At 44.4% G+C, this 24,525-nt stretch overlaps 1 protein-coding gene across 1 annotated transcript in view; it reads left to right on the forward strand.

Moving 5' to 3' along the window:
* TECTB (tectorin beta) overlaps positions 1–24,525 on the forward strand; it is a 241,620-nt gene that overhangs the window by 51,342 nt on the left and 165,753 nt on the right. The window contains exon 3 of the mRNA XM_069612212.1: positions 9,685–9,875. Coding sequence (XP_069468313.1) covers positions 9,685–9,875 — 191 coding nt within the window. The remainder of the gene's footprint in view (positions 1–9,684; positions 9,876–24,525) is intronic.

The following is a 24,525-nucleotide window of genomic DNA, read 5'->3' on the forward strand; positions in this document are numbered from 1 at the left end:
TTATCCCATCAAAGCTATAATCAACCCAGTGGCCTTTAAACTGGATCTACCGTCCAACATGCGTATTCATCCAGTTTTTCATGCATCACTTTTGAAGCCAGTACAACCAGGAACCCGATTGTCCAAGCCTCCAGATCCAGTTCAAATTGAAGGGGAATTAGAATTCGAAGTTAAAGACATTTTAGACTGCAAGGTGGTAAAGTCGAAACTCTTCTATCTTGTTGACTGGAAGGGATATGGACCTCAGGAGAGATCGTGGGAGCCTAGTAACCATGTCCACGCACCTCGATTAGTACAAAGGTTTAACCGGAGATTTCCGAACAAGCCCAAACCCCCGGAGGGAAGAACCTTGGGAGGGGCCTTGAGGGGGGGTACTGTCATGATGCCTACCTCCAAGGAGCTAGGTCCGACCCAGCAACCCCAGAGGCAGGCATCATTTCCCCCAGGGGAGTGCCAGCGGGCCCAAGCTGGGGCCCTTTGGACGCAGTCCTGGCGCCTAAGGCGCCAGGCTCATGTTGGACCTCTGTCCTGGCGCCTTAGGCGCCAGGCTCATAAAGCTAGACATGTGTTCAAGTGTTTAACTGTGCACTTACCTGATGCAGACCATGCTGCCACATCCAGGCCCTCTTGAGGCCTGAATGGAACTACTTTACCTGTGGGACTACTTTCCACCCGGGTGCGGTCGTGGAAGGATACATACCTGATCGGAGGAAGGATACACACTTGGAACTTCTTCCAAAGCTATTTAAACCACACCCGATCAGCAACTCACGCTTCGCGTTGTTCTGCTCCTCGCAGCTGGACACTCACTGTGTCAGCTCCTGCATCTGGACTTCAGCCACGCCTGTCAGCATCCTGGGTCACCTGCAAAGGGAGACAAGAGACCTTACAGCTAATCTGCACCACGGAAACATCACACCGACGATCCTGAAAAGGAAGACATCATTTTTAAAAGCATTATGTTACGATCGCTGCAGCGCTGCATTTCACTCACCTTTCCTGGGTTCCTCCATCTTCAGCAGCGATCATCCGGATACACAGCCACTTCCCAGAGCCTAGAGAAAAAGACAAGAATAAGAGGTGAGAGAAGGAAGGGAATAAGACTTACCTGTTGGGTCATTCCCATTTCATTTTGGGTCTTGCCGCTTCCAGGCATTTTCCGGACCCCAGCCCCTATGGGGAAAAAAGACAAAGACATTGAATGAGCGTATGCAAAGACAGTTCCCGAGCGCTCATCCAGAACTAACCTGCCATTTACTGGAACTGGAACTGCACGTTTCACTTCGGGTCGGTGCCATATATCCGGCATTCTTAGCGCTTGCTGCAAAAAGACAATGAACATTATTATTAAGCTTGGACTTTTGAACTTGCAACAGAACTTTTACAGAGCCTTACCTGAATAGTCAAGCTTACCTGAACTCCCATCAATCCTCAATCCAGTGAAGTAACTGGGTTTCAACGCGCCCCTGCATCAGAAGCAGGATGGAAAGCTCATCCTTCCTGACCCTAAGGTGAGACGTCACGGGGAATCGTGGAAGGGTATCGTGGAGGGTTGGAAGAGAGTGGGAGACTTGAGCATAATTCAGTCAGTAGGTAATACTCCCTTTTCACGTACAGGGGAATATTCCTGCGAGCCGGAGAAGCCAGAGTAGAGGGCCCTTCCTGTCCATCTTCAGAGTCCTGCGCTTCACCATTGAAGAAGCATCAGCACTCGAAGCCAGACCTGCGCCTCCGTGGGAATCAGGTGAGCGTTACACGCAGCTTGCCGCTGCTAATATTGATAGTGGTCAAGGTGCACTCTGAAGGATCTGGACCCATATACACCTTCACGTTAAACTCAGAACCCTGTCACATTTTAATGTAGCAATACCCCCTGCTTAGGGGGGCTCGCCAGCCCAAGTCTATGTAGGCCCAAGTGAAGCAAAGGCCTCAGTGAGGGCTTGGGGTTCATCCGGGGTGCGAATATATGTATATATATTTTTAAATGGGAGATGGGCCCTGCATGCAAGCCTCTAAAAAATCAAGATGGCCACTTCCATAATAAATAGAAAAGGGAGTGGGGAGGGGAAAGGCTGCGGGAAGACTTGGAGGGGTTCAGTGGAATGTGGGGGGTGGGACGGCTAATGCTACCTGTTGTTTACCCTTTTTCAAGATGGCGGCACCCAAGGTGAGGCTCGGGTGGCTGGACAACACATGCAGTAAACTGTGTTTTCTAAACCGCGTTTCCAGCCACCCAATTGGCTGAGTACCCTTCTCCTGGTGCAAATGCTTTTTTACTGTCAGTCTATCCAGATCGATACAGTTCAGAAATATGAAGGGACAGAACTGAACAGTCCTCAAACATGTAAAAGCAGCACAAGACCATGTTGCTTCTGTTCTTCCAACTTAAAACAACAGCCAACATGTTCAGAGCAAATCAAAGCCAGCCACATATTCCATCTGATTCTAGTTGCCAATACTTCTCAGAAAAGGGGAGTCGCTTGGCTATTTCTTGACATGCTCTCTGTTGTTTAGTCTTCATTGTGTTTTAAACACGGGCCCAAGTTTGATGTACTCAGTGGTGTAAACAGGGGTTATGATATGATATGATAGGTTATTTATAACACACTTAATACCCAGGGATCGAACCTGTGGTGCTCCGTGTCGTCTTGCTTCCATAGCGAGCACGTTGCCCCTGAGCTATCCTCCCAATACAAGGTTGGCTTCAGAAGCAAAGCCCATCCACATTGTCACAAGTCCCAAGCTGCTGTTCTGGGAAAAGCTTAGCTGTGTAGAGATCTGTCCCTGTTTCAGGCCCATTCCGGACAGCTGGTGGAATTACAAACGGCATGCATATTATTCATAAAAACAAGCTGTAGGCTTCTGTCAAACAACAACTACAAGCATGTGCCCTTATTAATCAAGTTTTTCTGAGGCGTGTTTGAGTCTTAAAAGTAGAACAACCCATTGCGTAGAGTATTAAGTTGTCAAATGCTAGGTCTGAAATAATCAACCAGTCTTGGCTTTCAGGCTCACATCATGTTGCATTCTGGTTTTTGAATGACTGTATTTATTAACAGTATAACAGTGAGAAATGGCATAAGCGAACAATGCCGGAAGTAAAAATCATTATTTGAGCGCTATGTGTCAGCATGCTTATATGAATGTGAATAAAGTAGGTGGATAATAAATGTAGGAAGTAGTTTGCATTACTAGCTCTTAGAGTTTGCAGGGTTAGCAGTTATTTTGAATGCAGATTATTGGTGTGCCGCATAAGAGAACACATTTACCTATGCATGTCTGTCTGCACATATGGCGTTTATATAAAGCAAAGCCTCTGTGTAAACAAGTGTACTGGAGGGCGGAGCGACCTCTGACGGGCCCATGGGATTACCCCGCAAAACAACAGTATTCACAAGTTGCGCCGATAACTCCCCAGGCACGCCCACATGCTGTCATAAACAACCAGAACAGCTCCCTTGGGTGAGAATAAGCACACCCTTCAAACAGTGGGCAGTGTTCCCTGCAAGCAGGCCTGCACCTTGCGGACCCTGCGCAGGGACCCCAGAACTGTTGCTGGCACCCCAACAACATGCGTATGAAAAATCATAACCCGGTCTAAACTTGGAAAATCTGCATGCAAACCCCAGTTAACCGTTCCTACACCTAGCTATACTGCTTACACACAACCCTAGGTTAGATTGGAACCCGTGTTGCATACACGCATGCCTAAATCCGACATGCAAACACACCTTTGCGCTGCAAATACTATTCACAAGTGTACTTACGCCTGCCTACGGGTGGCGTAGTGATTGAGGGATTTGCGTGGTCATTTCTATGCTGAGAGGCTGCGTGATTGTTTCCATGAATACATGTCGTTTGGTGCAAATGTGGTCGTGTGAGGGACTGTCTGTGGGGCGTCCCTCGTAACAACCAATTTTTCACATGTTCTTCCCCATTTTCTGAGTTCGGCCCCCTTTCCAGCCCTCTGCACCAGCAACGCCTACGCTCTGTGTGGTGTCTCGGCAAGGCGCTCGATGGCGCGCACAGACGTTCAGGGCCTGCGCTACCTCTACTCAAGTCCCAAGAAAGTCCAGCGCAGTGGGTTCCATGAATCGACGAACGCAGATTTGTGAATAGTTTGGTGCGCACGTTCCCTATTTCCCGGGCAAATTATTCCATGAATTGGGCCCTTAGTTTCCGCACAGTTTTGGACCATTATGGCTCTCTTCCTTCGTTTCTCTTATTGTTCCCTTATAGAAGTACTTATAAGAATAATAGTACCTAAAAGAAACCTGTGGGTGATAAGTTCTTCTTTTGACCGGGACTATGCGTCTGAGCTATTTTAAGGCTAGGATGCAATTTTCATCAAACCAGTTTGGGTTCCGATATGGGTGATAGAAAGGAAAACTATGGACACAACAAGAAGTAACATCTGAAGCCAGATACATATTCTCAGAGTTAAGTTGTTTTGGGAAGTAAAGAGGCTTTGCACACCCTCTCTGGCATACAAATTCCCAGCCTCACCAATATTCAATTTGTTCCAATCAATAAACAAGTTGAGTATTTTATTTACATTTAGCGAGGCGCGTATAACATTTCTGTAAAATCGGTGTGTTATAACTACTGCAGAATTATCACATTCATTCCAAAATTATAAAAAAAATGACACCATTCTACACTAATAAAAGCATATCACTTTTTTTGGTAGATGTTAATGTGTGTGTGGAGCTAGTGGGTGAGGGACAAGGGGGAGGTGGTGTGGTCTATAGGGGAATGTTGGGGAACCTGCATATTAAAAAAAAAAGGTCAAAATCAAAACGCGGGAAAGTACACGAAGAAAGTGCAAGTATACTTAGAGGAAATAGAAGGAGAGGAATAAAAGTTTAACCAATAAAAGAGCAATCCATAGTTATCCAATGGCTAAAGCCGCAGTGAGTGGACTAAACATCTTGTTTTCTCTTGTCTGATATTACCGATTTTCTTACTCTGTTGGCCTCATTACGAGGTGGGCGGAATGGGTTTAAAGGCGGCAGTAATGGTGCCGGTGCTGTTAAACCCATTCCGCCCTATTATGAGGTTCCCTTGCGGGATCCGCTCTGAACGTCTGGTCAGACCAGATGTCCTTTGCGGGTCCCGCAAGGGGACCAGGGAGCTAATAACGGGCCCGTTATTAACAGGCCCGTTATTAGCTCCCTCCCCATCCCCCATTGAGCCCTATGGGGTCTCAAATGGGGATGGGTTTTTTGAATGAGGAATTACCGGGTCCTCCAAGGTTGGAATGGCCCAGTAATTCATCAGTCAAGGAACCCGGACCCGGACCTGAGTTTGGAGGCAGCCATGCCCTTATTAAGGGCATGGCTGCCTCCAAACTCGTAATGAGGCCCTATCTCCTATCTCGGTCCTGCCACCTGTTTTGTGTTGTATTGTTCTATGTGCAACCTGAGGGCTGCAGGCATGTGGCGCGATATATAAGAATTTTAATAAATAAAATAAATAAATAAGTTACCAAGGAAGTCAGATTGGTCATTTATCACCACCAGACTGCACATGTTAATATACAGCAGCAATCTGATGACTCGCATGTTAGAGATGTCATACAAGGTTTGATTTAGGAATTGCATTTAGGCATTTGCATTGAGGTAAACTGAGGTGAACTAGAGTTAAAACCTCCTACAAATAGTTGGAGGTTTTTCCACCACCTTGCCGTCAAAAAACAGCAATTTAGGTGATATTACCACTGTTGGAATTACTGCTGGTGGTAATTCGAGCAAAATCCCAAAATGGGAGCAAAATGGGGACTAACAGTGCCATATCGCCATTTGTAATCCAGCAGTTATTCCGCCAGGCCAAGTGGCAGTAACGGTAAATCTGTTTGGTGGTATGTCAGCGGATTTACTGCCGAGATTCCACCAAAACCTATAAGGAGGCCCATAATCTGTTACCACAGCAATCAGGTTATCCATCGGCCAAGATTCAATTATTTTTATTTTTCACAATTAAAAAAAAACATTAGGCCAGGAATCTCCATTTCTTGGCTCTCCAGATGTTCGGGACTATAAAACCAATCAACCCCAGCCAATAAACCAATGTTGATGGATTGTGGGATTGTGGGAGCCATAGATTCAAAACCATCTGAAGAGCCATATGTTGCAGACCCCTGATTTAGTGGAAGACATTCAAACATCCATGGTTCTTGCAAGCAAACCAATGAATGACCACTCACTGATGCAACACACTCTAAGTAATGTAGAGTTTGTTAATCTCAGCAGCAACATTCCAGGAGATAACTTTGAACATATTGGCTGACTATCCTTTGTCACTTGACACATATGGGTTATTATGGCTCATGTGAAATCCCATCAGTAGTATCATCCTACTGATCTGCATGTAAGCTACCACACGCAGGTGATGTATAAGCAACAGGGTATTGGAGATCCAGCACATTTGCCATGCTGATTCGTCCACATAATCTTTCGTTCTCCACCATGGATGAAGAGCTGGTCATCTGATAATATGCTTTAAAGCTTTCATCAGTGTAATTTACAAAATCAAGTGGCAACATGCACTAACAACCAATGCATTTTGTCATACATTTCACCTTTGCAGGTCAGAAAAACTCCTCTATAAAATTAACACCTCAAATCCACTTGCGAGTTTTCAGAAGTTGGTTGCAATGCGTTAGGTACAAACAGAATGATATGATAGCGGACCCGGGGATTGAACGTGTGGTTCTCCGTGTCGTCTTGGTTTCCAAGGCGAGCACGTTGCCCCTGAGCTATCCTCCCGAGGACTATCACCATATCACGTGAACTAAGCTTCTTTAAACCACAAGTACTTTATATATATCTGATGATGTTAGTTCTGCTTAGAAGCATTAGCACTTCACATAATCAACTTTCAGGCTTTCCAATAACAGTATTTTGTTCACTGGCTCCTTATCTTAGATCGCTTCCAATATTCACCCACCAAGTTTACTATTTGTTGCAGAACATAGTTAATGCTTGAGCACATGTTGTGCTCTTACTTGGGTAGAATCCCTCTTAGCACCCCGACTAGGGGCTGTTTCCTAAATGTTTACTTTATCATCAAGTCTTAGAGTAGATTCATGCAGAAATGTATACTTATTATTTTAGGGGGTTCCCCTCAATTTTCATCCTTCCTTTATCGTAGTGAGGAACATCTCCTTGTGTACGCCTGTGCAGAACACTAGACAGATGCATACATGTAGTTTATGGTTTGTAGATTCCTCCCTCGGCACGACAGTATTAGCTACCATGCTTGATTTGGGAGTTTTAAGGTACCAGCTCCTTTTCCATATAATGTCTTACCCGGAGCTATGAGAGGGGATGGGGTACTGACACTTGTAATCAAATGCTATACTTGATTTCTTTGGACTGAAAGGTTCTTTGAGGTTTCTAATGAATTGCCATCTGGCACAGCTGTGAAAGCCCTATTTTTTTGATTTTTTATAAATTAATAAAATTATGTTGCTGATCAGAGTCCCCTTTCATAAGCTCCATGGCAAAAGCATAGTGCTATCTATGCCTTGCTGCATCAATATCCTGATATGCAGTGAATGCTCTACAAGTGGGACAGAGCAGGTTCAGAAGCCACAGATGCCCATGTTCACAGCTGCAGGGGCAGCCACATCTCTGCAGCACAGGGGCTGCATTTAAGATGTGCACCCCTGTTCCAAAACTATGATGATCATAAGTAGCCCATTCTGTTGGTAGAGTACACTTTAAATATGCCTGGGTTAAGGCAGGGTGCATGGCACTACAGCTGTGTATTCTTTCCAGACAAGGCTACCCCGGCCCACTGTTAGGACAGTAGCCCTGGGGATCACCTCTCTTTGTTCCTTTGTAGGGGCAGGTAACACCCTTTTCCCCGAGACAGCCACTCCTCAGGAAGCTGGCCTGGGAACAGGAATCAAAGGGCACCCACATTCACAAAAGGCTATCCCTCACACCAGGGTGCTGCATTTTTAAAGCTTTTTGATTCTATTGAGATGGGAAAGAATGTGGACCTTTACCTTTAAAAGAAGGGGTCTAGCACGACTTCTTGTAATCATCTTTTGGACTCCAACCCTTGAAGAAGATTTTGTTTGGACCATGCTGGGAGAGAAGTCCTTTGCAGAGTATTCCTGTTGTAAGGTGAATGTAGGCGTTTGAAGGCAGAGTCGAGCTCTGCCCCCTAACCATGCTCGGGGACTATTGGGGGTGAACCTGCTGCTGGAACAAGTCCCACCTCTCTGCCAGCCACAGCAACCTCACCATGTTGAAGGATCCTTGCAGTTGTGTGCCATCCTCCCTGTATTTGGGAACACGAGAAAAGGACTCATCTTGTCCCTGAGCCAATGGATAGGGGCTCACAGCACCCTGAGAGGCAAGACAGCCCAGATCCAAGTAATTTTCACTGTTGAACTTCTTGGAGGCATGTTTCCCGATGGCTCGACACGTTTGAACTACGAGGATCCACTGTTTCTGCCTCTTGCACTCTCTTGATCTTTGCACACCACCAAAAAATCTGGTCTGGCTCTATCGGACCACCAAGAACTGCAAAATGGTACTATTGACTGATAACTTCCACCTTGGTCCATTTTAGGTGCCCAGAAACAAGCTAGGTCCCTTGAATCCTTTTTGCAACCACAAGAAATATCCTTTTCTGGTCTTTTAATTGCATTCTCTCTCACTTTCTCATTACCCAGAGGGCGGCATCTAGTCTGCCCATCTTTGCATATTCTGTGTTTCGTTTAGTAGGGAGAGGTGTTACAGTGTTTTCTGGTTTGTTATTATTGTACATGATGTGTTTGATTAAAGTATATCTATTTTTATAGAAACCTTATTGGACATTTGTTTATTTTGGACTGTTATACTTTGCTGTGTGGGCTGCTACTGAACCACATTCACACCCCTCTTGTGATTATGGCCTTCCCTCGGCCCACGTTATCATAAAAGGTGAAGGAGTTATATCACTTGACTGTGAAGGAGGTATATCGCTTGACTGTGAAGGAGGTTTATCTCATGACTGTGCCTTTTCTACCTTTATGATCATGTTGGCTTATAGAGGTGTGAGGGCTGAGAAGGGTGTTTTAGCCTCTACTCATCCTTGTGCTCCTGCTGGGCAGAAGTCAATTGGTCACAAGGTTTTAGTGCTAATCACAGGCCTCACAATTGGTATAAGCCTGCAACATATACTATCTGCATAGTCAGGATCGGCACATGACTTGAGCTTATTTTACATTAACAATAATGTAGAAAGCAGCTATGAAGAATTGTTTATGAAGCAAAAAACAATATCTAAATTAACCCTAATACAACAATTACAACAATTAATTTCTGTGCCAAGAATTCTGTTTTAGGAAACTAAACATGGATTGTAAATTAAAAAAAAATACTGTAACCCGGGGGAACACCCATATCCCAGGCACCTGAAAGCTTTGCCTGAAATCACTAATTTTAAACAATACAGTGTTACTGCATTGTATAATTGTTCTCAATTGTCATGCTTTTTATCTGTGTTGCAAAAGCGAAGCGTATTCACTCTGTAGATCACCAAGTCTTTCAAATGTGCCATCCTAAAATAAGAAGGATGACTTGTGTGACCGCAAATAGTAATTTCCATTGTGATGAGAGAAGAAGCGGTGTAGCGGTAGCAGGATGGGTCCATTTGGCCGACCAACATGTGTGTTTGCCTCCTCAGATCTCGTTCTGGTGCACTGCTACCCCAAGTCAATCACTGCCAAAATTCCCGAGTGTGCCTACGGATGGGAAGTCAACCAGCTCGCACTCGGAGGCGTCTGCTACAATGGGATCATCGAGTCTGGATACTACCAGTTCACAATTCCAGATCTGTCCCCCAAAAATAAATCCTACTGCGGAACACAATCGGAGGTAAGGAGATTGGCATGAGCATGGAGAACTCTTCAAGTAATTCTTCCAAGAGAATTTGATTTGTATTAGGCAGCTCGGTGTAAGGAAGGCTTCAAGATCAACATTGCAAAGACTCTGTGTGCATCCGGTCGCTCACACACACCTCCTAGACTTATGTCCTGATTAAGACAATTGTTTTAACATGGGAAAGTCCCTTTGAAAACATTTGTGTAAATCAGGCCCTTAGTGTCTACTGAGCAGAAGCAAGATCGGAAAACATGAAGCCATTTAACTATCTTGGCGTCGGACTTAGCTACAGCGGATCTTGGGGGCCGCAGATTGAAAAGAGCGATTTGCTCTCAAAAGTTGAGTAAGGCAATATTTGTGTTCAAGCGCTACTGGGGCCACGCCACATTGTCTTCTTGTTTCTATGTGTTTTATCAGCTTTTATTTCATCGAGGGAAATATCATTGATTTTATTTTATAGGGCATTTTACTGCAAATGTATGCAGGGGGAGACCCCCGCAGGTCGCCCAAACTCCCCAATTCGTGGTAAAATGTGGTGGAAAAAATGTGAGGAATTCTCCCTCGATGGAATAACATGCGATGGAATCTTCATATCCTTTCTTCTTTAGAACTATATCTTGTCAGAGAGCAGCATGTGACTCTGCTTAAAAAAACGACCATTGTCATTTATATAGCGCTTAATAGAGAACTCATCGAGTTTCTAACGATTCAAATAGGTTCAAACCCATGTTTCAAAGCCCTGCTCCTTCTGACCACTTTATGGCGTTGAGTTGTGTGGCCATGGCAACATTAAGACACTTAGGGAATGTGAACATTTTTAGTTTGGGCTATTAGGTGGCGATGAAGCACCATGTATAAGCCGGAACTATTGCAGAGGACAGAGTTGACATGTGAGGAGGTACACATGTCTTGTGGGGTGTTGTTTGATTATTGACCCTCCCATTGATTGCCCAGTGGCCATAATAATTCCTATGGCCTTTCCCACTCACTACCTGCCCCACTCCACCAAAAACATATCCTCCTGAGATCTCTCGGAGCAAGCTCTATCAAGAAGTAGCATCCAGTGCTGTCCTGCTAGTGTTATTTCTGAGCAGTCTGCTGAGAGTTACTGGCATAATTGCAGCATGTGGTAACCCAGTGTGGCCGCAGCCTTTCAATTTATATCTGTTCCTTGCACTGAAGTGCATATACGTGATTATTTCGAATCCGAAAACTACAAATTCGAAATTTACATAAAGGAAAAAATCACACACATTGCCACTGCCTGCCATGCCCCCTCCATCCATCCCCCTAACCGCTAATGCTCCCATACTTACCCCTGGAGCTTAACTTACCGGTGCTCCTTGACTCCTACGCTCACCCTGCGACGTGAGTTCCGCCTCCTCATTGAGCGGCAGAACTTCTGAAATCGGGTGCTTTCCTTTTTTATTCTTAAAATCTTTATTTGTGCCCTGCTTTCCTTTATGGAAGCAGGGGACATCCCTGCTGCACCGGAATTCGCTTAATGTCGAATAAAGGGAGCAGGGGACAGCCCCGCAACCCACGCTCCCCTTTTTCAACATTCTTTCATTTAGTTATTTTTGGTCATACCAAACTCTGCATTTTCAGTCGTCGTTTTTTTTTTGTGGATCATTTTCTGCGGAAGCCCGCTGAAGTACTGTTAAAAACGGCACTAGTTTTGGCTGCTGTTAATATATTAGATATGTATTCCTGAGGCACTGCAATCAAATGCCCAGGTAATCACTCCATTTTGTAGATGTTGTAGATGTTGCCATATTATGACCCACTATATCATGCCTATCTCATGCCTACAAAAAAGCTACATTTGTTGGCTTTACACGGCTTGTATAAAGAACTTTCTGTTATGCCTATAGGAGCACCCAACGTGCCATTTAGGAATTGGGGAAGCTGGGGATAGTGTTTGAGTTTAAGATTTGGCCCCTGCGATGTTGGGTTGGATTGTGAGACACCCCAAGTTTCTGTGAATAGGAATGCCTTTGTAGATTTAGGTAGCTTGGGGAGGTTGGGGGGAAGGAGGGTTACTCCTGGCCATGGCTTCAAAATATCAGCCAGATCGCAAGACTTCTAAATCTGGATAATTTATGGATTAACACCTCTCAATTAACAGGTGGTGAGGTATGCTTACCTAGAACGGGCCCAAGAAGATCTGCTTTCCCAATGATGGTGGACATTAAGGAATTTGGCAGTTGGCAGTTTTTCAAAGCTCGAAAAGTTGAATAAGTGTAATTTTTTCACCCAAATCTTATGGGGACGCATGTCACTTCCTCCTCTTCTGCACCACACACTTGTCAATTTTATGTCAGGTAATTGGTTAAGGCCTGGCTCAAAGGGGAGCAAGCAGTGATCGAAGTGAGGGGGAGCGGGTGGGAGCGGTGCTCCTCTACTTTTTTTTCCCACTGTTACCATTCCTATACTTTTATTTTAAAAAGAAACTGCTCTGGAGCGGTTCTTCTTAAAATAAAAGTATAGGGTTTTAGGACGAGAAGTCAATCGGCAGCACTGCACTCTGACCGAGCGATACAGGCTGCAGCAGACTGGATCACACTCGCATAGCCTTGGCCCACGCCTGCGCATTGAGCAGTGACGATGTGTCATTTGCTCACGTGCCCACACTATGCGCAAGCACGGGCCAAGGCAGCGGCCAAGCCTAAACACCGTTGCTGGCAATACCTCAATGTATGCAGCCGCAGAGCCGCCAGCTGAGTCCCGACAGTCGAGGTCAGAGTTGCATTGCAGGTAGGAAATGGTGCTGGGGGAGGGGGAGGCCAGTGTACTACTGGGTTGGGAGGCAGGGACGGTTCAGTGGACTTCACTGAACACTGTCAGTGAAGTCCACTGTAACCAGTGAACAGCCCCTCTCGCCCGACCGTATTTTTATTTCAAGCGAGACGGGACACCTTCAGCCTGCCTCATTGCTCTGCAGAGGCAGGCTGCGCCATAATCTTCCCATATGGTACCAATAACGAGGGCATGTCTGCGGAACACAGGCCTTGCCTCGTTATTGGCACCAAAAACATGTTCTATTGTTCGTTTTGAGTTTGTATTCAGCTGGGAAACTCTGTCAAGTTGACAGCATTTCCCGGCTGAATACAAAGTGAAAAGAACAATAACACGGCACCTACCTTATCAGCCTGCCTTTCCTTGCTCTGCAGAGCGTTGCTAAGGCGTTATATATTAAAAATGGGTTGTTAATTGTACGACCCTCTGCAATTCCTTATAAAAAACAACTGCTATATTTATAAAAATGTGTTTGGATTGGGCTGGTGGCCGCTTGCTTATATTCAGTGCGAAGGTGGAGGTACTTCTGCCCCTGTAGTGAAAATCAAAAGTTGGCACCCATGAACCCACAGTTTAATTTCGTAATAACTGCTCTCAGCACAACAGAAGAATTTATTTGTGGTTAAGCAGTTTACAATAGAAAGGTTTCTAAGCAGCAGCACTTGGTTACTGAACCCGGTGTCGAGGCTTCTCCTTGCCATAGGCTAAAAATTCAAACGGTTGGCGGGAGTGAGGGGGCAGCAAATTGAATATTCCCAAATCATGGGGGCAGAGACCTGATCCCCTCCACCTATTGCCCTTGTCCATGGTGGTAGCTGCAATGCCCTGTATTCACTCAGAGCTCCTTCACTGAGCTATGGGCAACAGAGGCACTTTTGTGACCACCAGTAATCACTGGGCGAGAGATAAGTTGCCCCAGGTCAGTTGTAAGTGCTACATACAGTTCAGGTTTTCTTTGCATTCTGGTACTTGTAGTCCTGCATTTATAATAGGGACTAAAACATCAGAATTTGAAGAAAGTAGATGTGCTCCTTATGTTATGTTTGACCCAGAGCATTCTGAGACCAAAGTTGTACGTTCTCCGCTACTGGCACTGTAAACAGAGAGAACACATCTGTGGGCACCTCTATGGGCATCTGCACTCACTAGTTGTGCAAAGGTTTTGCCTCTGTACACACCGAGCCCACATTAGTGGGTACCTGTACCCACTATGTGTGAACTGACACTGCTCTGTGTAACTCTCAGCAACTGCTGTGACCCCTTTTCTCCTTTGCATACACCTACATTAGCTCTGTGAGCATCTATGGCACATCTGCTGGCACACTTGCCACTTGGGATGCCCATGCACTGCCTTTGGCAGCTAGGACACATTAATGGGCACCTGGTCTTACTCTGCATGCACCAGCACATCCTCTGAGCACCGTGCGTATCTGTGGGCACATGCCCTGCTCTGCACGTAATGGCATTGCCTCTGTGAGCACCCAGGGCGCAGCTGCGAGTACATATTAACGCTTTAACTGCTAACTTACTGCCAGACCCTGCCTCTTTTGACCATCAAAACCCTTATTACTCTTCAAATCTCCCACTTCAACTTCTTCCTCCGACCTCTCTACTTGCCCCTCCCTGTCCATTTCTACTCGAACCTAAAGTCTGCATATATATACCCTGCATCCATATGCACTGACTCTGCAAACATTTCTACTGTTCACAACATTTTGCAACCATTTTTACCAATAGCAGATCTCTTCCTTCTGCAGTTGAAGCATCCCTCTTCATTTTACTTAAAAGGCCCTTTGAAGATAATACGTTCTCATTGATGTGTAAGCCCTTTAAGTGCTGCTTTCTCGAATGTGTGTGGCAATGAAGGGCACAGTGGCAGAGCTTGCACTGCTTAAAAACATACAATTTGAGAGTTGCTAATTTACACCTGAGGTGTATGCATGAATTGTTTCAGCAAATTTCTGAGCAACTTTTGGCAGGGTTTTTATTTGGAAAAATAAGTTCATGAGAGGGAATACATTTTTGAAGGTTTAGGCGACAGGTCCTCCTCCTACTAGTGTTTCTTGCCAGCCCTGGCATAGTTCAACGTTCAGGAGAGGACGTTTTTAGGGCTGGACACTGCATCACTCGTGTTGCTCATAGAGCTCATATCAATTACACCTAAACTTAAATCGGAGGTGCCGAGTACGCGGGTGCTCTGGAGCCCGGATCCTCCCAGGAAAGGCCCTCTGCATACCGGGAAAGGCCATCTGCGTTAAAGTCCCTAGACTTTAAATAGTACTTGTTTTCGGGCACCGGCACCCCTGGCCAAACCTGAAGTTGGTGCCCATGACTGAAATATGTTTTAACAGACGAGAACAAAATAAATATCCAAGAGTCATCTCTTTTTTTGTCCATCCTATTGGTTTGAAGATCAGCACACCCATTATTCAATGCTTTACGATCCTCAAATTCACTCCCCTTGCGGGACAGCTTCACTACATTTTAGTGTTGGCTTTTAGGTGGTGCTGAAGCACCACCTATAATCCAAAAATGCATTGGATTATAGTTAGAAGGGAGATGAGATTTGAGGCGGGAAACACAGCTTGTTGGTGTTGTTTGGCTATCTACCCATCTATTGACTGCCCATGCCCTCAATAATCTCTATGGCAGTTTCCACTCACCACTTGCACCACTCCATCCAAAATCACATCCTCCAGGGATTTATTTGTGATGGCTCTATCTAGCAATAACATCAAACTTCGTACTGTAAATGCCTGCTAGTGCAATTTCATACCAGTCTTCTGAGATTTAATGCCTTAATCAGAGCTGTAAAAGTTCATCTGGTGTAACAAAAATGTTTTAGCCAAGAGTGCCTTCAGCCACTTGATTTATAAGAAGCTTGCATGTTCTTGCACTGAAGTCCTGTTAAAACACGTATTGGCAAAGCCAACAGTTTTGGCTTGTGTATAGGCATTATATAGACAATTGTCTGACATTACTATCATATGCCCAGTTACTTGCACTAATTTGCAGCTGTTACCATTAATGGCTAGTTAATGCTAGTATGGCAGTGCCTGGCAAATGTCTATCCCATGCCCACACCAAAGACAAAACAGTTGGCATTGCCAATGCTTCTTTTATTATGCTTCTATCTCAGCCTGTGGCCACTTAGAGCGCCCGCCCACTGCCTCTGCGAGCACATTTCAATGCCTCAGTTGGCACCTGGTCCTCCCATTCTGCATTCACCTGCAACACGCCTCTGAGCAGCAGCTTGTGTGTTACCTACACTTTACACCCTGCTGCAGCGGCCGCTCGTAAGATAAACGGCGAGTACAGAGCTCTTCTCTACAGCGTGTAGTGGGCCCTTGGGGACAGTGGTCGAAGTGGGTGGGGAGTGGTTGGGAGCGGTGCTCCTCTACTTATTTGTTTCATGTTTTACTCTTCCTATAGTTTTATTTTAAAAAGAAACCATTTTGAGTGGTTTAGATTTAAAATTAAAGTGTAGGAAGAAGTTGAAACTTGCACTTTAGTGCACTGCACTGAACGTTCCCTTAAACAGCAGGTGTGCTTTGTTGGGGGTTTATTGCGCGTGGGACGGGGCATGGCGATGGGGTTTATGGGAAGAGGGGGGCAGGCTAGCAGGGATCATAGCTCCACTACTTCTTTTCATGCACTTCGACCACTGGGAGCAAGATGATGAGCGCCCGCTTGTTTCTACTTTTCAGGAAGGAGATGAAGAGCCTTTGCTGTAAGGAATGGCTCATCCTAAAACCTAGACCCACACCCCCTCCACTCCACACCTGTCCTCAGTAGTTACTTACAGGCCAGCTAAAGGAATTTTGATCTGGGTGGGCCAGGTTTGTGATCAGGGGGACCAAACCTTTCTCAGATTTGTGATGCAGTGACCTTAACTTCTTTAGTCTGTTAGACTGCTTTTAAAAAGCGCAGAATCCTGGATTCAAACCCAGGTTGTTAGGACCAGAGTTGACATATTTACCCACAAGACTACTTGAATGTCTGATAAAGATGCTTGTTGGGATTGCAGTGCACTCCCTGGCAGATTTAAGCCAAATGGATTCTTGGGCAAGGCTGACAGATGGTCCCAGGTAGGTGGGCCATCGGTGTTGAGCTTATGGTGGGAGTAGTTACTTGCTGTCATGAGTGCAACAAATGCTCATTGTTTTCAAAATCACAGGCTCTCCAGTACCCCTTCCACAGTCTTCTGCTCTCTTCTTCCATTTGCTCCTCTGTTTCCTTCCGTAAACTCCCTTACTACTTTGACCTTGCATTGGCTACTCACCCTGCAACACACGCTCCCCTTTTTCAACATTCTTTCATTTAGTTATTTTTGGTCATACCGAACTCTGCATTTTGTGTGGTTGTTTTTTTTGTTGCATCATTTTCTGCAGAAAACCACTGAAGTACTGTTAAAAACGGCATTGGAAAGCCAATAGTTTTGGCTGCTGTTAATATATTAGATATTTATACCTGAGGCACTGCTATCAAATGCCCAGGTAATCACTCCATTTTGTAGATGTTTCCATATTATGACCCACTATATCATGCCTATCTCATGCCTACAAAAAAGCTACATTTGTTGGCTTTACACGGCTTGTATAAAGAACTTTCTGTTATGCCTATAGGAGCACCCAACGTGTCATTTAGGAATTGGGGAAGCTGGGGATAGTGTTTGAGTTTAAGATTTGGCCCCTGCGATGTTGGGTTGGATTGTGTCACACCCCAGGTTTCTGTGAAGGCCTTTGCAGATTTAGCTAGCTTGGGGGGGGGGGTGTTACTCATGGCCATGGCTTCAAAATATCAGCCAGATCGCAAGACTTCTAAATCTGGATCATTTATGGATTAACTCCTCTCAATTAACAGGTGGTGAAGTAGGCTTACCTAGAACGGGTCCAAGAAGATCTGCTTTCCCAATGATGGGAATATTTTAACAGGTGGTGAAGTAGGCTTACCTAGAACGGGCCCAAGAAGATCTGCTTTCCCAATGATGGGAACATTTTAATAGGTGGTGAAGTAGGCTTACCTACAATGGGCCCAAGAAGATAAGCTTTCCCAATGATGGGGGACATTTTAACAGGTGGTGAACTAGGCTTACCTAGAATGTGCCCAAGAAGATCTGCTTTCCCAGTGATGGGGACATTTTAACAGGTGGTGAAGTAGGCTTACCTACAATGGGCCCAAGAAGATAAGCTTTCCCAATGATGGGGGACATTTTAACAGGTGGTGAACTAGGCTTACCTAGAACGGGTCCAAGAAGATCTGCTTTCCCAATGATGGGAATATTTTAACAGGTGGTGAAGTAGGCTTACCTAGAACGGGCCCAAGAAGATAAGCTTTCCCAGTGATGGGGACATTTTAACAGGTGGTGAAGTAGGCTTACCTACAATGGGCCCAAGAAGATAAGCTTTCCCAATGATGGGGGACATTTTAACAGGTGGTGAACTAGGCTTACCTAGAATGTGCCCAAGAAGATCTGCTTTCCCAGTGATGGGGACATTTTAACAGGTGGTGAAGTAGGCTTACCTAGAATGGGCCCAAGAAGGTAAGCTTTCCCAATGATGGGGGACATTTTAACAGGTGGTGAAGTAGGCTTACCTAAAATGTGCCCAAGAAGATCTGCTTTCCCAATGATGGGGGACATTAAGGGATGTTGCCGTGGTGGCAGTTTTGCAAAGCTCGAAGAGTTGAATAAGTGTCATTTTTTCACCCGAATTTTATGGGGACACATGTCACTTCCTCCTCTTCTGCACCACACACCTGTCAATTTTATGTGCGGTAATTGGTTAAGGCCTGGCTCAAAGGGGAGCAAAATGATGAGCGCCCACTTGTTTCTTCTTTTCAGGAAGGAGATGAAGAGCCTTCTCTGTAAGGAATGGCTCATCCTAATACCTATACCCACACCCCCTCCACTCCACACCTGTCCTCAGTAGTTACTTACAGGCCCGGCTCCAGGAATTTTTACTGGGTGGGCCAGGTTTGTGATCAAGGGGGCCAAACCTTTCTCAGATTTGTGATCCTTCAAGGTTGTAGGTCAAAGTTTTGAAAACAAAAGGCTCGAATGCCTTTTTTTTCGACACCAAAGTGACCCAATAAAAGGGTCAGATTTTTTAATTTTTTTTATGGGGGGGGTTTTATGGAGGGGGTTCCCCCCAACCGCCCGTTTTCTTTTTACAAATAACTTTTTATGTACACTAAACTTAAAAAATATATAAAAAAATACATTTTGATTCGATACTTTGACCGGACACCATCCGTCAAAACATGTCATCCTGGATCTGAAAAATCCATTTACCCTTAATTTGCCCTTAACTTCATTAGTCTGTTAAACTGCTTTATAAAGTGCAGAAGCCTGGATTGAAACCCAGGTTGCTAGGACCAGGGTTGACATATTTACCTGCAAAACTACTTGAATGTCTGATAAAGATGCTTTTGGGGATTGCAGTGCACTCCCTGGCAGATTTAAGCCAAATGGATTCTTGGGCAAGGCTGACAGATGGTCCCAGGTACGTGGGCCATGGGTGTGGAGCTTATGGTGGGAGTAGTTACTCGCTGTCATGAGTGCAACAAATGTTACATGTTTTTTAAGTTGTCTTTTTCTACTATTGGAGCTGTATGTTTAGGGGTATGACTGTAGCTGGAAACAGCCTGTTCCCCTCACCAGGTTTTGCTGACATGAGGTGATTTTCACAGGTTCACTCAATTTGTTCAACTGAGAAACCAGCTCTTGCCTTCCACCTGTTCATCGCTTCCAAAATCACAGGCTCTCCAGTACCCCTTCCACAGTCTTCTGCTCTCTTCTTCCATTTGCTCCTTTGTTTCCTTCCATAAGCTCCCTCAATACTTTGTCCTTCCATTGGCTACTCTCTTCATCTTCCATATGCTCCACCATCTCCATATGGAAAACCTTTGCCAAAAATGAAAAATGAAAGCTGCATGCTGCACTTAACAACAGTTTGGGAGATCAATCCCAATTATTCATGCCCTAAGAAATGTGCATTGTATTTTTTATTCAACATACTGCTATAATTGAGATATAAAAAAAAACAGTACAGAGCAAAAAGAGAAGCAGAAAAAATAGTGTGGCAATATCACCCCCTGTTACTTTCCATCTGCTCCCCCTGACTAGCATTCCCATTTACAATCACTCCCACCTACCCCACCCTTCCCCCATCATGTCTCCTTGGCCTGGCTGGGGAGAATCGAGGATAATGCCACCTGCCCCTCTGCAGGGGCTGAGCAACGAGGACGCCAGTCCTTATTCCATCTAACATAGTGTGTGCTCAATAATACCTCCATGCCCTGAATACTGTGGCTACTCCCAGGAGACCACGTAGGTGGTGCTTGTGGTCCAGCCATTTTGTTTTGAAAGACAGCCCTCTCCTCCTCGATAAATATTGAAGCAAGGAATAGGATATTTAGTTTCTTACAAATGACATTTTGAAGCACAACATTGTATTTTTGTTACAATTTTGCAGCTAATTTTAATTTAGTTGTGGGTGTGTGGGAGTGCTAGCATGCAGGGGAGAGTGGGGTCAGTGGGTAGACAGTGGATGTTGAAGGGTTTGTGGCCTCCTGGCATCACTCCCGGTTGGATGTGTTAAGGAGGAGGGGCCGCCGCTCCCCTGCTACCCCCTATACATCATTGTCTGGTACAAACTGTTTCCATACTGTTTATTAAATTCAATTGTCCATGATGACTTCTGATTTGACATGTTTACTTTGCTATTTTGAATATCACAATTTTGATCAATAAATGTGGCCTTATATTTTCCAAAGAAAGATGTGCGTATGTCTCCTTGGCTGGCCCTGACCCCTGCACTGCCCATCTATTAAACCATACTGCAAACTGGATCACTTCTACGGGCTCCTAATTTTGCCCGGAAACACACAGTGAGAATAATTGATTTTGCGGGGATTACAGACTTTAGTTAAGTGGTAGTCAGAATGTCAGCATAGCCTGAAATGTAGGTACTTGACTACACATCTTTCCAGCTAAAGGTGGTACAAATATGCATTGAAGTTTGGTTTTAAATACCTAAAATATTACAAATCTGCGTCTTTGCACACAAGGCACCTTTTGTACAGATTTTGAAATGGTACTTATACCCTGCTTACCGTAGCCGTTATTCTGTATATAAAAGAAACTTTAAGTGATAGGGATGATTTATAGGTAAACATTTCTTATTGTCATGAATTGCATACCTTTATACCAATGATTGTAAGCCATGAAAATAAAAATGTTGTTTATTTTGTAAGTTTCTGTATTTGATGTTTCTCTTTACTTTTCTTTTCCCATTTATTTAGTTTATTTTTCTTACTTTGCTAACTTTTTTTGTAAAGGTTTGTAATAAACCATAAACAGTAAAAAATAATAATACTCACGTTTATACCGATTACGTTAAACGTGCACAAGTCACATGATAAACCGACCCGACAATGCATTCATCATTGTAGAATCGAGTTGATGATAAAGAGTATTGGGCAATTTTGTTTTGAATTCTAAATTGCATGGAGGGGACTGCTACTGTTTGTACCTTCTTTGCAAAATGGCCCCTACAGGAAATTTGAATTGTTTCCACAAAGTACTGGAAAAGTAAATAGCAACATATAGGCAAAATCTCCTTTTCACCTCACTTTTGCACTATGTGTCTTGCAGAGTAAAAATCTCTCCCACAATTAACAATTTGGAATCTGCTTTCTTTTACCAATAAAGTTACAATCATAGGTGGTAATTTTCCAAGTCCTGTGGAGTGGAAAAAGTGGTCGTAAATGATTTTTAATTGTAGCTTTATTTTCCCTGTTCTGATTGGAAGCCTAAAAGCTCCAGAATGCTAATTAATTAGAATTTACAAAATATCCCATACAGACACAAAGTGAAATGAAATGCATACCAAAGTCGTTGGGCCTTATTACGAGGTAGGAGGTAACCATGGCTACCCCCTTACCGCATTCCGGGTCCGGGTTCCCGAAATAGGGATTTACCGGGTCATTCCAACCTTAGAGGACCCGGTAAGTCCCCATTCCGGGAACCATTCCCCATTCCCATTCGAGCCCCCATAGGGCAATTTGCGGTACCGTTATTAGCTCTGAAGTCCCTTAACAGGTCCCTTCCATAATGCCTTGTAAAACCAGGCGTTAACGAAGGCACCCGCTAAGGGACCTCGGAATAGGGTGGTAAGGGATTACCGGCACTGGTGTCCTTACCGGTGCCGGTAATCCCTTACCACCTACCTCGCAATGAGGCCCATTGTTTCACACAGCTTGTTCTGTACCCCCATAATTTCTAATCACCCAATAGCTACATTTAAATAGCTTATTAAAAGTGTATATAATTTAAAGAAAAAAGTACCTTTTCCTATCACTAATCACTTCCTATTTTTAATAATCTGCATCTGAGACATGTTAAAAAGATAAGGCGTCACTGGGAGGACTTGTACAGCCCTGACTGACTTTGAGGGGAGAAAGGCAGAGCAAGGGTGCCCCACAAACATTTGTCAATTTTACGACTGTTAAATCCACCTCTGATTGCACTCTGCAGGAAATATTTCAATACCCTTTTTTGGGGTTTAACAGATGTGCACCGTTTATACGTTGCCAAAAACATATTAAGAAATGCTTTTTCTTGTGTTATTTTCAAGGTTTCGTGATCAATCTTTGGAGAGCCAAATGTTTATTGGGGGAAGTGGGAACAATCCTCCAGTCGCGCACCCCTCTGCCCCCCGCACCGCCCCCTCTGTCACTGGTGGGATCCCACAGTAAATAACTTAAATTTTTGGCACTGCCTAAACACCTAGTAGTTATATCATACTTTTCAAATAAGACCCACAATACACATGATGTATTCAGTTTGCATACAGACATTGTTAATTGTTACTCCAATAGTATGATGTTATTAAGGCAGTACTCATCTGCCCATTTTATGAAAAGTTCTGTCCAGGCAGCCAAATATGCATGCTATATAGGTCCGGACCCCACTGGTAAGTATGTATGAGAAGATGATCTGAAGTTGGTCCATACTTGCCATCCTAGCCTTGATATGTTCAGGTAGGTTCTTGTTGGACCAACTCAGTGAGGTGCAGTTTGAGTCCCTAGGAGTTGCAAACAAGGCTCCCACATCAGGGCATATATACTTTCACTTAGGGAGATAAACTGAAACCAACACACATTGGCAAAGCCAACAGTTGGGGCTTTTGAATACACATGGCAAAGGCATTTGCCAGGCACTCCCATAAGGGTACCACCTGGGAATTAGGGGGAAAATTGAGAAAATGGGGTGAGTATCTAGGCATATGATGTAATTGTCTGAAAAATGCCTGTGTGATACTTATACACATGTCAAAACGGTTGACTTTGCTATTGCTTGTTTTAGGATTCCAGTGCAAGGAACAGATGTGAGGACGCCATGTTGCTTTTAAATCTACTGGCTGAAAACACACCATGTTCAGAGATTTTTTTTATCACAGGAGGAGCTCATTTACAGTGGCAATTAAGTCACTGAACACTCAAAATAATGCTTAGATATAACACAAGCAGGCCCAATGTAGCACACAGTTTGATGTTACTTTGTGACAGAGCTAGCTCAAAGAGTACCCAAGAGGGTATGTTTCAGTAGGGAGGGGGCAGGTAGTTGGTCAGAATATCATAGAGATTAATATGGCAATGGATAGGTAAATGCCCAAACACATCCATTCAATGTGTATCCCTCCTAACAGCTAACATCCTTAGTCCATACTATGTGTGGTCCAATGCAATTTTTCTGGCTTACACCTAATAGCCTACTTCAATGCCTTACATCAAATCACTTTGATTTTACTACACTCTCCCCTCCAGAAGTATATTGTTTTTACTACCAACCTTATTATTTCACTTATACTCAAGTAGTTCATGCAGCCAAATATATACTTTGAATGGAATTTGTAAGGGCTCTCAGTCTAATTAACCAGTGCCATTGCTTCGGTCAGTCTTCCATACTGTTATTTACGAATCAGCATTGGCCTCCCTGCCACTAATGTGAGCAGCCCTGCCCAAGCTGATGGACCACAAGGCCTAAAAGTGCTTGCGGTATCTTGTGTTCCAGTGAATGTAACTTGTCATGGTCCTCAGCCGTTTATGCAACTGGTGTAGAAATCTGTGTCCAAGCATCATCACCTGCCATTTATTGTTTTCTACAGTTAACCATCTTATTAGGCATGATTGGAACAACAGTTATATTCCCACCCATAAAAACCTACATTCAATTACAGAAATCTACTTGATAGGTTTGAAACAATAGCTACCTTATAAATGAGAGGTTTGAAATGTAAGTAAGATTAAAAGTGCAGTTCAAAAAGCAACGCAGGATCTTGCTAGAAAGTTGTACGATGACTTCTCAAGCAAGTGTGCTACCTTACTTAAGAGGTGTGAATGGCGCTCCATATCCCTGGTAATTTCTGCTTTCAAGGCTGTGGGGCATAAATCATTGTGCAGAGCAAGCAAACAAATCCTGACTGAGCTGCCTTCAGTGCAGCTCCTCAGAATGCTAATCGTCAAATCCCCCCTGCCTTTTTTTACCCCCTTATTCTCTCCCTAGACCCCCCCGGGTCCCAGTGGCATTTTAACATTTATGTTTAGTTTTTTTTTATTGTGTATAGTTAAAATACATTCAACCTTTTGATGAAAAAAAGAAAGAAAGGAAGAAAACCTCACAGCACTGACAAGGCCCTCCTTTCTAGCAGGGCTGGGCTGACCCACCGGGAGACCGGGAGTTTCCCTGGTAGGCCTCGGGCCATAGGGCCTCTTTTCTTGGGGGAAGGATACATGGGGACTCGCCATTCGGCGCATATATATACATACAGGCCAGTCTGGG

The sequence above is a fragment of the Ambystoma mexicanum genome, chromosome 8 (genome assembly GCF_040938575.1).
Source record: "Ambystoma mexicanum isolate Mex_15411 chromosome 8, UKY_AmexF1_1, whole genome shotgun sequence".
NCBI lineage: Eukaryota > Metazoa > Chordata > Amphibia > Caudata > Ambystomatidae > Ambystoma > Ambystoma mexicanum.